Here is a 16,907-nt window from a genome sequence, read left to right as displayed (position 1 = left end):
TCTTCAGTCCCCTAACCTATGACCATAAGATATAACTGGCTAAGGAACTGATTCTTGGCTGGGAAGAAAGTTGGGACGAGCTTTTCCTATGCTAGGATGAGAAGGGAAGGATCAGGCAAAGGCTCAGAGGTGGGAAAACACAGGGTAAAGTTCACAGCAGCAGAATAACCAGGAAAGGGAGCTCCCCACCTCCTTGTGTTGTTTTAAGACACAAATAAGATAATATCTGTGAGGCACCTTTCCCCCTCCAAATCTCGATCATGAATGTGACCGATGCTCTGCTGTGTTCTGTTTTGCATTAAGACCGACTTCTTCTCTCTCTTCTTCTTCCCTCTTCTCTAGCCCCAACAGGAAGATCTCAAGCACTGCATTTGGGCGGTAAGACCCTGTCCACGCTTGGTGGGCTTTTCTGGGATTGAGTTAACATTTTTGTTTCTATCTATCCGGGTGACTTCTGGGCAGTCTCTGTTCCCTCCCCAGACTTCTCTGCCCTACCCTCAGGTAGTGTCTCTGGACACTCAACATTAAGTGATGGGGACATTCCAAATATGACTATCCAACAGAAGTTTGTCCCTCTCTTTCCTGATAGAAACAACAGTCTTGATTCCGTTTCCCCACACTACAAGAGCCTTGATTGAGAAACTCAGTTGTGTGAATGTTGACACTTGACCAGAACTACCACAAAATCCAAGTGTGACCCTAGGGAGAAGGAGACATAGCCCCTGCCCTCCAGGAATTTACAGTCTCGTGTTCTCTTTAAATACAAAATTTGTTTTGGTTTATTTGCTTAAATACATTTTTATGGATATCGTTTTTTATAATGCCAACGTATCCTTTCCCAGGGAAGTGTTCTGTTATAACCAAAGAATCTTAAAAAGAAGAAAAGTGCATAGTTCTTTTAATAGTGGATCACTGACACAGGCTGTCTTTCAACCCACACATTTGATCTTTTTTGAAAGAGTCTTTTTTAAGGCTGATGGTAGGATTATGATATGGAGGAAAGAGCACCGTGTTTGAAACATTGACCACCTGTGTGAACTTGTGTCATTTCCAGGACCTTTCTGACTCTCCATTTCCTTATAGGTAAAAATGAGGACCTTGGGCAAGGTGACCACTCAGGTTCCTGCTGCTTCTAAATCTATGATCTCTCATTCAGGGATCCTGAGATGTATTGATGTCTGTTTGTGCTATCAAACATGTAGGGTTAATCTTAATTAGGTTCCTAAAGGAATACTGAAAAGAAGAGTAACTTCCAGAAATGGGACCACTCATTGGAATGGTGACTCTAGACCTCCATGGCCATATCCATCACAGTATGGCGTATACCGTGATGTCACCCCACTGATGGGGTTGGTGTATCTCATAAGGCTACTCCTTCTGCTCCCATCAGTCTCACACATGAACTTTAAACACACACACTGTGAGTTGGGCACAGGAGCAGCTTGGAGCACTAGGTGGAAAGCTGGCCTCAGATCAGGACGACATGAGTCGTGCCCATCAAGTTGCCCCAAATCTGACAACTCTAAAACTAGGGAGTTGCAGAGAAGGTGCTGCTTCTGCATTGGTTGAGGCAATGTCCTCACCAAGCAATTGTTGAAATCACAGGTCCAGTCTCTCTGCCTAATTAGGCTGCGTCCTAGTGAGACAGAGAAAAACCAATGAGTTCCTGACCTTAAGAAGTTTCCATTTTGCCATTCACAGACAGCTCATGCACAATAGTAACTTCAGCAGTAGTAACGGTAGCACAGAAGACCTGTTCCGGGACAGCATTGACTCCTGTGACAACGACCTCACGGAGAAGGTGAGGGTTGCCCAGGGCTCCCATCTGCAGCCTAGTTTCTCATCAGGCCTTGGGGGTTTATGAAGAGAATCTGAACTGCTTACAGTGAGGGATGGGTGGGAATGGAAGGAGCAACAAAAGCTGGAACAAGGGGGTCCCAGGCTCCTGGAAGCCCCAGGCTCTGGCTATAAGTCCACGGGGAGTCAATTCAGCAAGAATTTATTTACTACTGAGGATTTGACTAGATGGGGGGTAAGGGAGGATTGAAAAAACATACAAACCTGAGATATTCTGTCCTCTAAATCCACCCTCTCCTCCTCCTCCTCCTCCTCCTGCTTGTATGTAGATGAGCTTCCTGGAGAAAAAGGTGACAGAGCTGGAGAACGACAGTTTGACCAATGGAGACCTAAAGAGCAAGTTGAAACAAGAGAATACTCAGCTCGTCCATAGGTATGGAGAAGGGGCAGGCTGGAAGCTGGGTCCCCTGGGATGAAGAAGGGAGGATCTGGTCTGCTGGGGAAGTCCAGGTCTGGACATTTCCCCCCATTACTGAGGGGTCATAGGAAGGAACGATGGGGTCGGAAGACCCTTTGGAGCCCAGCGTCCACCTCTCCTCAGGGTACATGAGCTGGAAGAGATCATGAAGGATCAGGAGACCACAGCGGAGCAGACCCTGGAGGAAGAGATCAGACGGCATCGGGAGTTGTTCACCAAGCTTGAGAAGGAGAAGGGGACCGAGATCGAGCTGCTCAACACAAGGTGGGTGTCTCCCTCGCTCTCTGGGTCTCAAAATCTTTGACCTGTCAGTCCCAAGGATGACGGTTTGAATATTGGACGAAAATGATGATGAAAGATTTGCACAGTACTTTATGAACATTTGACCCTCACCATGACCGGGTGAGGAAGGTACCATTGGTAAGTAGTCACTCCATTTTACAGATGGAAAGAAGGACCATTCTACTTGTGTTAAGGTTGCCCAAAAGAACTTAAAACACCCTTTTACATTTATGATCCAATGAATCTTTGCCCTGTCCTTATAAGTTAAGAAGAAACAGGTTAAGATCCCCATTTTAGAGCCTGGAAAATGACTGAGAAAGTCTCCCAAGCCCATTAAGGGCAGAGCCCAAGTGATGCTCTCCTCTCTCTCAGACCTGGGCTTTCTCTGCGTTGAGCTCAATTATACAGATGGAACCCGAGGACCTAAAAGGACCCAGAGGCTGATTTAAATCAGGAAAATGCATCTGCAGCTTATTACTGACATATTCTCTTGGACACGATAGCACCAACCTCCTGTGTATGACCCTGAGCAAGTCACGTGACCCCTCTGCCTACCTCGGTTTCTTCATCTGTAAAACAAAGATGATCATCTTTATGTGCTTTCACTTTATAGCTTGGTTTGAGGACAGGCCTATTTAAATCTGAAAGCACCTTGAGTTGGAACCTCTAATGGGTCTATTCTGTCTTCATTAACCCATGTTTCAAATGGGGGACTGAGGCTAGAAGATCCCTTGGTTCTAATGTTCCCTGAGACAGGGAGAGCAGAGCTTCTGAAGAGGGCTCCAAGTTCCCTGCACTCTCCCTGCTTAGGCCTCCGAAGCTTGTCCAGACCCACCCTGGGTGTGCTGATGAATGTTGGCAAAGGCAGCCTGGCCCCTTCCCAACCAGTGGTTACTCTAGTGATGCCGGACAGAGTGGCCTGTGTGAGGGCTATGGCTGCCACCTCCTTACTCATCTCACCCATCAGAGGTGCAAAGAGCTCTGATTGGAATCCTGAGACTGGGTTCAGACCCTGCCCCTGAATCAGGATCCTGATACAGAAACCACTGTCTTGTCCTTTGAGAAAATCCTATGGTAATTTGAATAGCATGGCAATGTGGACTTCATTTAAAAGCAATCATAATCCAAAGAACTTTTAAAAATTTAATTTTATCTATTAAAAATGTTATATATTTCTATAGTTTTATAATTTTTAAAGTATTTTAGTGAACAAACATTTTAATATTTTATATATTAAATTTTGCATTATATTTAGGAAATATATTTTATAATGAAATATATATAAATATTAAAATAGTTACAGATAAGTGTTTTTATAAATGTTTAAATATTTATTTATAAATATATACATATTGATTTTTATAAATGTTTAAAAATATTTTTTCAGTGAACAAAATTATTTCCTCTGTTGTCACCCCTCTAAAAAAAAAACAAAATTCTTGAAAATATAAAAATACAGTCAAGCAAAGCAAATTCCTTGCCCTCTCTGACAGAAAATAGAGAGTGGGCATTACAAGGAGCCCAATAGAATCATTGTGAGCTCATTCTGTTGCTTAGGAATTCAGGCTTTCAAAATTATTTTGACTCAAAAGAAGTTTGAGTCATTTGAACCCTGAATTCAAATCTCCTGCCTCTCATACTTATGTGCAATGTGACCTGGGTAAGTAACCAGACCCTCCTTGGGCCTCAGTCTCCTCATCTGGAAAACAAGGGGATTGGACCAAATGGGCTCTCAGGTCCTGCATAGTTTTGGGGTTTTTTTAGATTTTTTTTTCAAGGCAATGGGGTTAAGTGGCTTGCCCAAGGCCACACAGCTAGGTCATTGTTAAGTGTCTGAGGTCAGTTTTGTACTCAGGTCCTCCTGACTCCAAGGCCAGTGCTTTATCCACTGCACCACCTAGCTGCCCCCGGTCCTGTATAGTTTTAAAACTATCATCCTATGCTATTCTCAATTGAATAAATGGCACAAAAATAGTTGTGGTCATATTCAATTCTGACCATACCAAATTTTAAAACAACAGTGTTCCTACTAAGAAGTATCCTTTTTAAAAAATGAATGTTAGAGGTAACTAGGTGGTGCAGTGGATAGAGCACTGACCCTGGAATCAGGAGGACCTGAGTTCAAATCCAGCCACAGACACTTAACAATGACCTAGCTGTGTGGCCTTGGGCAAGTCACTTAACCCCATTGCCTTGCAAAAAAAAAAACCCTAAAAAAATGAATGTTAAAACTTGTTTTTACATGTAACGGGAAAAGTAAAATAAAATGTCAAAAAAGGAAGTATCCTTTTAAGCTAATGTAGTTATGTCAGGTGCAGAGTTTAATGGGTTTTTTTAGGTCACATTTCTTTTGCAAACAAGGAAATACAATTGAATAAAGTGAATTCTTTTTAAAAAATTTTTCTCTCAATTACATGTAAACAAAAATTTTTAATATTTTTTAAAAATTTTATTTTCCAAATTTTCTCCCCCTCTCCTTTCTACCCCCCACCACTTGAGAAAGCAAGGCCCTTGATGTTGGTTATATACATATATAAGTTTTCATGTAAAGCATTTTCATCTTAACCATGTTGCAGTCTTAAAAAAATAATAAAGTAAACAAAGAGTTAATATGTTTTTGATGAAGAAACCATATGACCTTGGCATGGTACAGTGGAATAATATTCTCTTTAGAATCCCTAAATGTAAATCCTCTGATGAGTCCTAGCTAAGTGAAGTTTTGTGCTACCCTGGTTCAGTAACTCCCACAGCATCACCCAGCCAGGAAGAAGTGTCAGAGTAGGATTCGAACCCAGGTCTTCCAGAGTAAGTCCAATACTCCATCCACTGGGTCTTGTCGTAACACCTCTGGGCTTCCAGTTGTGGTGCACTAGGATTTCAAATTGGAGAGCAGCCTCTCCTTGGTATCTCCAGGCGTCTAATGCAAAGGGTCCCCCTGGGAACAAGTGGGATGGTTTGTTTACTTTGAAAAGCAGATCCTATTTTTCATTTCCACTCTGGAGGCTGGTTTCCAAGCATTTCTGTTATGTTCTGAATCCCAGCAGGGGCCCCTTCCCACCTGACTGTTCCCTCCTGTTCTCTGGGTACCCCCTCCCACCTGGCTGCTCCCTCCTGTCCTCTTGCCAGTGATGGCAAGGAAAGCAATGAACTCAGAAACGGTCCCAGTGCGGCCACTGCCTCCCTGTGTGGCTGTGGGCTAAGGGCCTCCCCTCTCTGGGTTGAGCCGGCTGCTTCTATTAAGTGAGTGGGGACTTTGATATTATCTTGTTCAAGTCCTAGGGTTTGATGTGTTCAATCAATAGAAGCATTGGTAATAAAATATGGCAACGACCTTAGGTCATCTAAAGAAGAAACGGAGGCCCTCTGGTAAGAGGGGAGAGATCATAAGCATGAGGCAGGATTTGAATCTAGGACCACCAGCTCCAAAGCCAAAAACTCTTTACCAGGACCACATCTCTAGTGCTGTCTGATTGGCTATTTAGTGGGTGACAGGGAGAGGATGAGCAAGGTGGAGGAGAGAGCCAGTGGATGGGATGAAGCTTTCTCTCCCGATAACCTCAACAATAAGAACATTTCTAAGGCATCTGCTAAGTATCAGGTGCTGGGCTGAGTTCAAACCAAAGTAAATCATCCAGACTGGCAAGGACATAGATTGTCCAAAAGGGAGCAATGTGAAATCAGCCCAAGAGGGTCAGCCAGAATCTAGGAGTAAAGGTCTTTGTATGTGAATATCCCTGTTATATGAATGAGGACCTTAAGGATGTTCAGTCACTTCAGTCTTGTCTGACTCTTCATGGCCCCATTTAGGTTTTCTCGGCAAAGATACTAGAGTGGTTTGCCATTTCTCCAGCTCATGTTTCAGATGTGGAAACTGAGGGAAATAGGGTTGGTGACTTGCCCAGGGTCGCAGAGCTGGGAAGTGCCTGAGGTCAGATTTGAATTCCAGTCTCCCTAACTGTAGACCCAGCGCTCTGTCCACTGAGATCCTTAGCTACCCCTGAATTTCTCTTGTTCCTCCTACAAACTCCAGCTGTAGTCATGGCCTTGGGTTGTGTTCAGAGCAGCAGTTGCTGAGGAGAAGGAAAATCCTGAGAGAGGAACCCCTTCCCCTCCACAGTAATCATGGTGGCCAGACTCTGACCCTGTTTGGAGACCAAAAGCTACTTGCACCTTTCCAAAGGTCGATGAAGACTGATGGAGTTCTGATAAGAGACCTAGGCCCAGAATCAGTCCAGAGAGTAGAATATGCTGAGGGCCTATGGTGAAAAGAAGACTTCACACTTCATAACAGTCGTTTCAGTAGACTTGCTATTGACTTATTTCTTGTATGACCTTGGGACCTTAGAAGACCAAGTTTCTTCATCTACATATTAAGGGGTTGGACTTTGGGGGTCTCTTCCAGCTCTCATGAGTATTTAACCCTGACCTCTGATAGTGAATAAAGAACAAATCTGCCCCCCTTTCTTAGGGTCTCACCCCTCAAGGGATAATCTCTTTCACAGCCTTACTTCAAAATGCTTATCTCCTCTCCACCTCTTCAGTGAAGACTTTTGTGACTGCCTCAACCAAAAAAAAATCTAATATGGTTGTGGGCTCTGCCCAGGAAAAGGGGTGCTGAATTCAGTATCAGAGACCCTGGGTTCAAATCATGCATCTGATGCTTACTGCCTGTGTTACCTCGGCAAGTCATTTCCTCTGACCTCAGTTTCCTCATCTTCAAAATGAAGGGTTAGACTAGATGGCCAACCAATTTCACAAATCTGTGCTCTTAAGAGAAGGTCAGGGTCTCAGTGTACTCTGCCCTCATCACAATCCCATCTAGAATATCATGTTCATTCCTAGGCCCACCATTGAAGAAAGATGTTGATAGACTGAAGCATATCCCTGGGAGAGCAACCAGGATGTCAGAGTGAAAGGACCTGGGGTTCTTCAAATTGGAGAAGAGAGAACTCAAGGGGGATGAGAGAACTCCCTGGAATAAGACAGATTGGACTTGGTCTTAGTCATTTTTACTTGTTTTCCAAGAACGTAACGACTTTGGGTTGAAGGTGGAAACTTGAAGAACCAAGCAACTCTTAACATTAAGGAACCATGTTCAAATACATTGTCACAGTCACTACAGGGAGAGTTAAAGTCAACCATCTACTATTTTAATTCAACGGGCATTTGAAAATTAGATTCTTATGAATGCACTGCTGGGGTATTGATTCAGAGGCTGATTATCAGACATGGTTGCTCCCCTTGCTGTTCTCACTGGAGTTTCAGTGACCTATGTAAAACAATGAGTCTGTGTACACACTTCCCTAGGGCAGATTGCACCTCTTTTTGACAAAACTTTAGTTTAATACATAGTTACCCTGAGTTACTGGGTCTTTAAAACTAAATCTCCCTTGGCCTCTTGGTTATTAATAAACCTGTCAGGATTTAGTGAGACCGATCCCTCTGACCTGATCCTCCATCCTGGAAACCTTCCCAGTTTGATTGATACCTGCCAGAGTTGACATTGCTTTTGAGATGCACCAGTGAGAGGGTTCAGAGAAGAACCCTCTGATATAAAGGCCTATTGGATGAATATAAGCAAACTTATGAAAAGTGCTCCCAAGTTCAGAACAAGGAAGGGCTGAGGCAGGAATTCTACTATGGGGATAGGGAGGGAGAGATGGAATCAGAGATAACTTCCTAGAAGAAGTTTCTTTGTAGAAAATGAAAATAGATGCAATATTGGAGGATCTGAGAGTCAGATTCATTATACTTAAAGTCACGTATTTGTGATTTTAACTGATTGGCTTTTTTCAGAAAAGAAGTTACATTTTGGATCTAATCTGTAGTTGTGAGTCCATGAGTGAAAATGACATTGGTTTCTCTGCACCCCGGTCCTTTGCCCCCCACTTCCCAGGGTACAACAATTAGAAGAAGAAAACACAGAACTGAGAACCACAGTGACCCGTCTAAAGTCCCAAACAGAGAAATTAGATGAGGTAAGAAAAAATGTTTAATCATTTTTTTGTTTTTACCCTTGATTTTTAAATATTTTCCTCCTGGCTTTGGTGTTTTGGAAATTGTTGGTCACTTTGTGGCTCTGACAAGGCAGGGTCTGACGTGTAGCTGGGCAGGGATGGATCGGGGTGGGGGGGACCCTGATTTCGAGCTTCTTCAGGGATGGCGAGCAAGCTTTCTTGAAGGTTTTTCCTTCAGACATTATTCCTCATTTCCTTGGACAACAATGTCCCATCTCTAAATAGGTGGGGTGATGGGTGTCTTACTCATTTCAGGAACGACAGCGGATGTCTGACCGGCTAGAAGACACCAGCCTCCGGCTCAAAGATGAGATGGACTTGTACAAGCGGATGATGGACAAGCTGCGCCAGAACCGACTAGAGTACCACAAGGAGCGAGAGGCCACTCAGGAGGTGGGTCACCTGTATTCGGTATCACTGGGCTCCTGTTAGCAATGCATCTGGGTTGGAGGCCTGGGCTTCCCAAGACACCCATTTAGTAGAGACATTGTGATGTAGAAGACTTGGAGTCAGAAAAATCTGAATTAGAATTCCACCTTACTTGCCATAAATGGAAGCCTGGGCAAGTCACTTCACTAGTTTTTGCCTGTTTCCTCATCTGTAAAATGAGAGATTGAACTAGCTGTCTCTTCCAGTTCTTTATCTGTGATCCAGCCCTATGAGCTAAGTAGTATATGTCTTGTGATCCCCATTTTTTCAGGTAGGGAAATTGAGGTTGAAAAGAAATTCTGGCTCCATCCATCTTTAAATCTTGAGTCTCATTATACTGAGTGACCCGTGTTCTGTGGAGCATGGTCCTAAGTAGGCAGGGACTTTGTTTTTTGAGAGATTGAACTAGCTGTCTCTTCCAGTTCTTTATCTGTGATCCAGCCCTATGAGCTAAGTAGTGTATGTCTTGTGATCCCCATTTTTTCAGGTAGGGAAATTGAGGTTGAAAAGAAATTCTGGCTCCATCCATCTTTAAATCTTGAGTCTCATTATACTGAGTGACCCGTGTTCTGTGGAGCATGGTCCTAAGTAGGCAGGGACTTTGTTTTTTGTCTTATGCCCAAGGCTTGATAGAACACAGTAGGTGCTTAATAAATGTCTGTTGCATTGAAATGAAGTTTTCATATGTGGGCCCTCATTTCTCCAGCTCATTGAGGACCTGAGGAAGGAACTGGAACACCTCCAGCTTTACAAACTGGACTGTGAGCGGCCTGGCCGGGGACGAAGCTCCTCATCTAGCATGAGTGAATTCAATGCCAGGGCTCGGGAAATTGAGCTGGAACATGAGATCAAGCGGCTCAAGCAGGTGGGTCAGGATAGAAGATTGGGAATTTTGAGGACTTGAGTTCGAGTCTTAGATCTTTCACTTAAGTCAAGTGATTTAGGGCAAGGCACTTCCTTCCTTGGGTTGTTTTCTTCTCTGACATTGGGGTTGCATGGGATCCAGCCCCCTAGCTAGGGATTGCAAGTATTCTTTTGCCCATTTTTCAGGTGAGGATGCAAGAGACTGAGATTTTCATTTGCCCTTTAGCTAGTTGCTAGTTATATAGCTGAGCTTGGGATTCATACCTTTTTCTTGGCTTTACATCTATCTCTATCCACTGCCTTGAAAGTCTCCCTGGAATGCAAATCCCAGACCAGCCCTTATTGGTACAGATGAGAAAACTGAGACTCCGAAATGGGGATGATGATGGGGGGGGGGGGATTATTTGCCCAAACTCTCGTAGCAGGTTAAAATGGAAGATCTGGTCCTAGGATTCAAGTCTCCTCACCTCTTCTACACCTCCCCCTCACCCCCACTTTTCACTGATGGTGACTGGTCCATGACATTATAAGTCTAGACTTGAAAAAGAAGTCAGCGGTCACCTAGTCTCTTCCCTTCATTTTACAAATAAGATCAGAGAAATAAAGCAATTTACCCAGCCATGCAGGTAGTTAAGTGCATGAATCAGGATTCAAATTTAAGTCTAGGGACTCCCAGGTTCAGTCTACTTTTCATGTTCCACTCCAACCTCCTCCTCTTTCTAAGATTCCCAAGTTGCACAGAAGATGCTAATCTGCATTGGTGGATGGAGTTTCCTCACCTGGGACATGTCACATGTTCAGTTCATAACCTTATCCCTATATAAAATGATAGGGAGATCATAAGAATTTGAATCTTGCCTTAGTTCTTTGTAGCTGTGTGATTTTGAGAGAGCAACCTCTCTCAGCCTCAGTTTCATGATATTGGCTAAAGCTCATAAGGGAGGTTGTCAGGGTCAAGTTAGTACAAGTTAAATGCTTCATAAAGTTAAAGTTCTGTATAAAAGTTACATGGTGGTGGTGGTGGTGTTCTTAACTATCACATACACTGATTTGTGATTTTAAAAAAAGAAGCATTACTATGATGCCAGAGTAGATAGGGAACTGGCCCCAAGTTAGATCTGAGTTCAAATCCTGCCTATGATATGTACTGACTATTCGACTGAGGACAAAATACTCTCTGAGCTCAGTTCCTCCTCTGTCAAATGAAGAGGTTGAATTAGTTGGGCTCCCAATGGCTAATATTCAAGGCCGGACCTGCAAGAGGCAGTAGACATCTACATAGTAATTCTGTAATTACCTGGACCCTGATTGGAACTCACCCTGCCCATTTCTTTAGAAGGAAAGAAGGAGAACCTGAACTAAGGGCTCGTTTTATTTGAACCCAATTATTTCTCCTAGGCTCTCTTTTCTCATTTCTAGCTCTTTAATACTGTCTCCTCCTACAAGACACATCCCAAGCACCACCATCTAGAAAGAAGCACTTCATTTTAATTTTATATTTATTTCTTCTATTTTTATGTATATGCATAAATACACTGTCTCCCAAAGAGAACAGAATTTCTTTGAGGACAGGGGGGTTTCCTTTTTGTCTCTGTATTATCAGTGGGTAGCATGGCAAATAGATTATGTGAAGGTTAGGTACTTTATGAAATACTGGTTGGTTGGTTGGTTGATTGAAAGTCAGGGCTTTTCATTTTAGTTGTTGGATCCCCCAGCTCATCGGTAATAGGTGATTGATGGATTGATGACCTCTGATTCCTCTCTTTCCCTCATGCTTTTCAAAGGAAAACCAGAAGCTCCGAGATCAGAATGATGACCTGAATGGGCAGATTTTAAGTCTCAGTCTTTATGAAGCAAAGAATCTCTTTGCCACTCAGACCAAGGCCCAGTCTTTGGCTGCAGAGATTGATTCAGCCTCCCGGGATGAGGTAAGGACAGGTCCAGTCCCTGGGTAGCCTCTCTGCTTCCCAGTAGATTCTGGAGAATTTAAAAAGAAGAAAAAAAACCCCATGTCTCGATGACTCCTAAGTCCCTGGTCCTATGTTAGTGCTGGTTCAGAACAAGAAAGACAAGGGGGTCAAGGCCTGGCAGAGACCACACTTTGCCATAGAGTGATTCTGAGTTCCAGATGCAGAGATTTAGCTCTAGAAGGTTCCTTGAGTCCCTTTTTACAGATGAGGAAACCAAAGCCTAGGGGGATCCATAGGGCAAAACCCTCAGAGGTCTTTTTGTCCAAACCCTTCATTTATTTATTTATTTACTTACTTACTTACTTACTTATTTATTTATTTGTTTGTTTGTTTGTTTGTTTGTTTATTTGTTTATTTGTTTATTTATTTAGAGATGGGGTAAAAAGACTGGGAGAAGACTTGCCCCACCTCACAATTAGAAAGTGTCAGAGATAGGATTTGAACTCAGGTGTTCTAGCTCCAAGTTGATAGTACAGTATATTCAACCTGAGTTTTGATAAATAATCACAGGTCTATCTCTACCAATCTGCTCTTTTAGCCCAGGGGACCACTGCCTCTTTGAAATGTTTCTGTTCCTCTTTATCCTTCCCCTCATTCCCCAGGATTTTTTAAAATGCATTCTTCTTTGTATTTTTGGTTTGAGAGTTGGTTTTTCTCTTTAAACCTTTGCCTAGAGAGGGGCTGAAACTACCATCCTCATAGATTTTGGATCTAAATATCAACCACAATAAAAATTAAATAAATAAAAAGTATTAATAACAAATTATTACAATGTTTTTAAAATAAATTTTTATTTAAAGATAATCTCATTTTTGTATCACTGACATCCCTTTCCAAGGATCATTTTACTGAAGCATTTTTTTATTCCCCTGTCCTAAAACTGAAAAGCAAGATGCAGGTATCTCCCTACTGAGCCAGGCGACTGAAGTTGCCGTGTCTTGTGTGGCCTTGGGCAACATACTTAGTCTCACTGACCCTTAGTTTCCTCATCTGTGAAATGATTGGACCAGGTTGACCTCTAGCTCCAGATTTGTTCCCTCCAGCCCCCATATTGGGAACCAGTAGCATAGTCCTAGCCCCAGCTGTGCCACTTGATGTCACAACAGTGATCCATTTCAGGACTAGAAACCTTTTTAGATTCCTGGAGTGGAATTCTTATCCAAATCCAAATTCCCATCTCTTATCCAAATTCACATTCATTAACATAGAATGACTTTTTTTTTTTACTTAATAGTTTTTTCCCCCAATTACATATAAGGATAGTTTTCAACATTCATTTTTTTTTTGTTCCACATTTTTCTTCCCCCCTTCCCCTCCAATGACAGCAAGTAATCTGATAGAGGTTTTACATGTCCAAGACTTTTTACTCCTTTCTCCAAATTAAAAGGAAGCCTTAGCCCAGTGATCAGTCCACCGCCTAGTTTTTTGGGATATCTGTTTGCTTCAGCTTTGGTCTATGTGTCTGTTCCAATCAGAACTGGGGCAGATCTTTGGCTTTACTTGCAGAAGGCTGGGTTTTCATTGGACTTTTCTTATCTGTCTCTATCAGCTAATGGAAGCCCTCAAAGAACAAGAGGAGATCAACTATCGACTAAGACAGTATATGGACAAGATCATTCTTGCCATCCTGGACCACAACCCATCAATCCTGGAGATCAAAAACTGAAAGGAGATGTAGGGGTCAAGATGGGAATGGGACCAGTGAAGAGCTTGGGAGAGCACCAGCCCCCCAATACCTTCTGCACATATGTCACTGGATTTAAGAGTCACTAATACTGTAAATGTCTATACATACAGCCGTGTATGTATGTGTGTGTGTGTGTGTGTGTGTGTGTGTGTGTGTATAATTGGGTACAAAAGAAAATGAGTGTGTGTGAATATTGTTGAGGATGGTATGCGGTTGATCCTTTTGTCACAAAGGTCTGCTTTGGTTAGTTTTTCATGCACTTTGTTATACCTTTGCAGGGAAGAGGTTTGGCAGAGGGAATAGGAGGAGATTATTGTTTTAATAACATTATAACTGGAAACTTGTGTTTTAGATAATGATAAAATGACTACCTCTGGTTGCAAGGTTTTTTTTTAAGATCTATCTCTATTGTTGAAGGTGCCCCCCTCATCTCCTACAGAATAGAAAATAAAACAATGATTTTTCCAGTAACTTGAATACCTAGCAGCCTTGTGATTAGGATTAACTTGATATCATTCTCCTTTTGCCTCCACCAGTGGCACATCCTGCCAGGGCATAGATATTTGAGTCAGGAAAGAGAAATTGGTCTTTTAGTAGAAACTCATGGAGGAAAACATCAGATGTTTAGTGTGTGTTTGAGGGTAGAGGGTTTATGACTACCATAATCACTTGCTGGCAAAACGTGGTTTGTCACTTAATGTCTACCTCCTCCATTTCACACACCATTCATAATGACTAGTAGCTAGTTTGGGGTTCGTGTATGAATGACTTGCATCCCATAAGCATTAAGCAGCTATTTCTACCACTTAACCCCAGTTTTCAGGGGTCTTAGAATTCAAGTTGTTTAATTTCCTTCTGGATGGTTTCTTGGCCTTTATTTTTTAAGGTTTCCCTGGCATTCCTACATTCCTACTACCTCCCCCTTTGTTTCTGTTTCTGTGTGTGCATGAGAGTATTTCTGTTTGTGTGTGTATTAGAGTGTGTGTGTTGTGTGTGTGTGTGTGTGTATGAGAGTGTATATGTGTGTGTGTGTATGTAAGTGCATGTTTGTTTATTTAAGAAAATGAAGATGCTCAATTTTATGTTTGGTAGGGAATAGATGTTTGGAAAGAATGGGGGAAATAGTGGAAGTGTAAGTCACTCTTAGTTGAACTGAAGTTTCATTTGGGGATGAGAAAGGTTTTTTCCCACACCATCTCAGAACTTTCATCCCACACCATCACCTTTTATCCAAGCTACTTAGGAGGCAGAGGCTGGCAGACATCTTGAGCTGGGGAGTTCCGAGCTGCAGTGTGCTACAGACAATCGATGGTCTATAGCACATGTAACCTAAATATGGTGAGCCTGTAGGAATGGGGCCACAATGCTTCTTGAGGAGGGGTAAATGGACTAAACTGAGTTTGTTATTGATCAGCAACAGGATTGGGCCTGTGGGTCGATCCTGCCCTTTCAACCCAGACTAGATAGAAAAGACCCAGTTTTTTAAAGGCCTACTGGATGTACCCAGCACAACCCTGGGGCTCAACTGACTCCTATTGGGGTATGGGACTTTGCCATCAAAGGAGTTGGATGCAAAGTCAGAGTCCTGCACACTGCTTGGACTTGAAGCTCTTTTGTTCTGAATATTCAAACAGCCCTTTGTTACCTGCACTGAAGAAAAAGAGTGAGATTGTCTGAGGGATAGACTGGAGTAGCCCGGAGAACTCGGATTGACTTTCATCCTTCTCCTGACACTTGGTAGGGGATACACACTAAGAGTCTTTTTATCTACACTCACATAGAAAAAGCTCTTTGGCAGTTGGTCTTCCTCCCCCCACCCCTGAAATTTTCACATTCGTCTTGAATTTTGATATCCATTTGTAATGGATTTCCCTATTTCCCTTAAATCCAAAATATATATATATATTTTTCCCTTCAGTTTCTTGTTTTCTTCAGCTCTGTCATGTGAAAAGGAATGTCTGGATGTTGGAGAAGGGGATGTGGAGAGAAAATCAAAGACTGAGGGGGGAACCATAATGAAAGCAAAAGAAAAAAATGGAAGTGGGAATGTTGTTTTTTCTAAAAATCTGGTCTGTGAGAGCAACTACAGGTACTGGACTTTCCCTAACATGGGATCTTGGGAGTCTTATAAGCTGAGTTTTCCCCTAACAGAAGAGACTGACAAAAAGCAACTTTTGTTTTATGTAGGGAATAAACTAGTCAGCCTCCAACACACACAGGCCACCCTGGGGAAATCCCCAGGAGATTCTCAAAGACTGAAACTACTGAGTGGGCAACTTTCTGCATTGGTAGAGGAATTTTTCTCAACTGGAGTACCTGTAGCAGTGATATCACAGATCCATTCCAAAAAGAATTAGCCACTCAAATCATAATGACCTATTAACAGTCCATGGGTGATCAATCTTCTGAGAATTCTCAAAAGTTCTTGGCAGAGTCATTTCCATGGGCCTACCTGGGTGTGAGGTACTCCAAGAGAAACTGAGTTATGGAATGGGTATGAAGAGGAGGTTAGATGTAAAAGAGAGAGGATCTGGGAAAAGGAAAAGGAAATGAATGGAAGGGAATGGAAGGGAAAAAAATCAGAAAGCAAGTCAGAAAGGGGGAACAGAAAACCAAAAAAACAATACTCCAGGGATGGCAATCATCTGAATTCAGCAGCAAGAGATTTCAGTATGTTTGAAGCAAATGAAAAAGTCCGAGAACCCTAGCACATTCAGGCCTACCTGGTGACCATCCATAGAAAGAGGTTGAGAAGAGAGGGTTTCAGAAATGTCAGTTGATAGATACTTTTTTTTTTGAGCTGCTTTTGAATGTACAATATGTGTCATGCTTCCCATACCCCATCCACGTCTGCCTCGGTGGAGACACTTAGAAAAATGGTCAGGCGCCCAAGCTGCCGTAAATATATGGAGGAAATTGTATCTGTTCCAAAGAGGATCAAGCTCTGTAATCAAACAGAAGCAAATATGAATCCTGGGAACTTTCTTGGCCCTGATCCCTCTTCCAGGAGGCACCTGGACAAGTCCAGTGTCCTGTTTCTTTACTCTTTTCCCTGAGAGTAGTATCAGGTGCTGCTTTGCCTGGGTCAGTAGCTGTTTGCACAGCTGTTCAGAGGAGGATGGAGATGTTCTTGAGATCAGAGAAGCCAAACACTAGTGTGTGGTATTCTCTCTCTCTCTCTCTCTCTCTCTCTCTCTCTCTCTCTCTCTCTCTCTCTCTCTCGCTCTCTCTCTCGCTCTCTCCCCTGTTTTAAAGGATCAGGTCCATGTAACACAAAGTTAAATTCAGTGTAGGTGTTTTAACAGTTTTAATTTTTAAAATCCATTGTTCAGGGTCTTTTTAAAAACTATTTTAAAGGTTTTCAGAATCAGTGGTAATTAAAT

At 42.5% G+C, this 16,907-nt stretch overlaps 1 protein-coding gene across 5 annotated transcripts in view; it reads left to right on the top strand.

Annotated features, from left to right (window-relative positions):
* The window catches only part of RAB11FIP4 (RAB11 family interacting protein 4), a 172,765-nt gene extending 157,324 nt beyond the window's left edge, over nt 1-15,441 (top strand). For all 5 annotated transcript variants that reach the window (XM_074188982.1, XM_074188984.1, XM_074188983.1 and 2 more), the window contains 9 exons: nt 343-378; nt 1,702-1,801; nt 2,127-2,230; nt 2,399-2,539; nt 8,454-8,535; nt 8,830-8,967; nt 9,710-9,868; nt 11,652-11,795; nt 13,387-15,441. In XM_074188982.1, the coding sequence (XP_074045083.1) occupies nt 343-378; nt 1,702-1,801; nt 2,127-2,230; nt 2,399-2,539; nt 8,454-8,535; nt 8,830-8,967; nt 9,710-9,868; nt 11,652-11,795; nt 13,387-13,503 (1,021 nt within the window). In that variant the 3' untranslated portion in view covers nt 13,504-15,441. The remainder of the gene's footprint in view (nt 1-342; nt 379-1,701; nt 1,802-2,126; nt 2,231-2,398; nt 2,540-8,453; nt 8,536-8,829; nt 8,968-9,709; nt 9,869-11,651; nt 11,796-13,386) is intronic.
* Nucleotides 15,442-16,907: the final 1,466 nt, after the last annotated feature.

Source organism: Macrotis lagotis, chromosome 5, assembly GCF_037893015.1.
Source record: "Macrotis lagotis isolate mMagLag1 chromosome 5, bilby.v1.9.chrom.fasta, whole genome shotgun sequence".
Taxonomy (NCBI): domain Eukaryota; kingdom Metazoa; phylum Chordata; class Mammalia; order Peramelemorphia; family Peramelidae; genus Macrotis; species Macrotis lagotis.
Note: the sequence above shows the minus strand (reverse complement) of the source record. Positions and strands in the feature narration are given on the sequence as shown.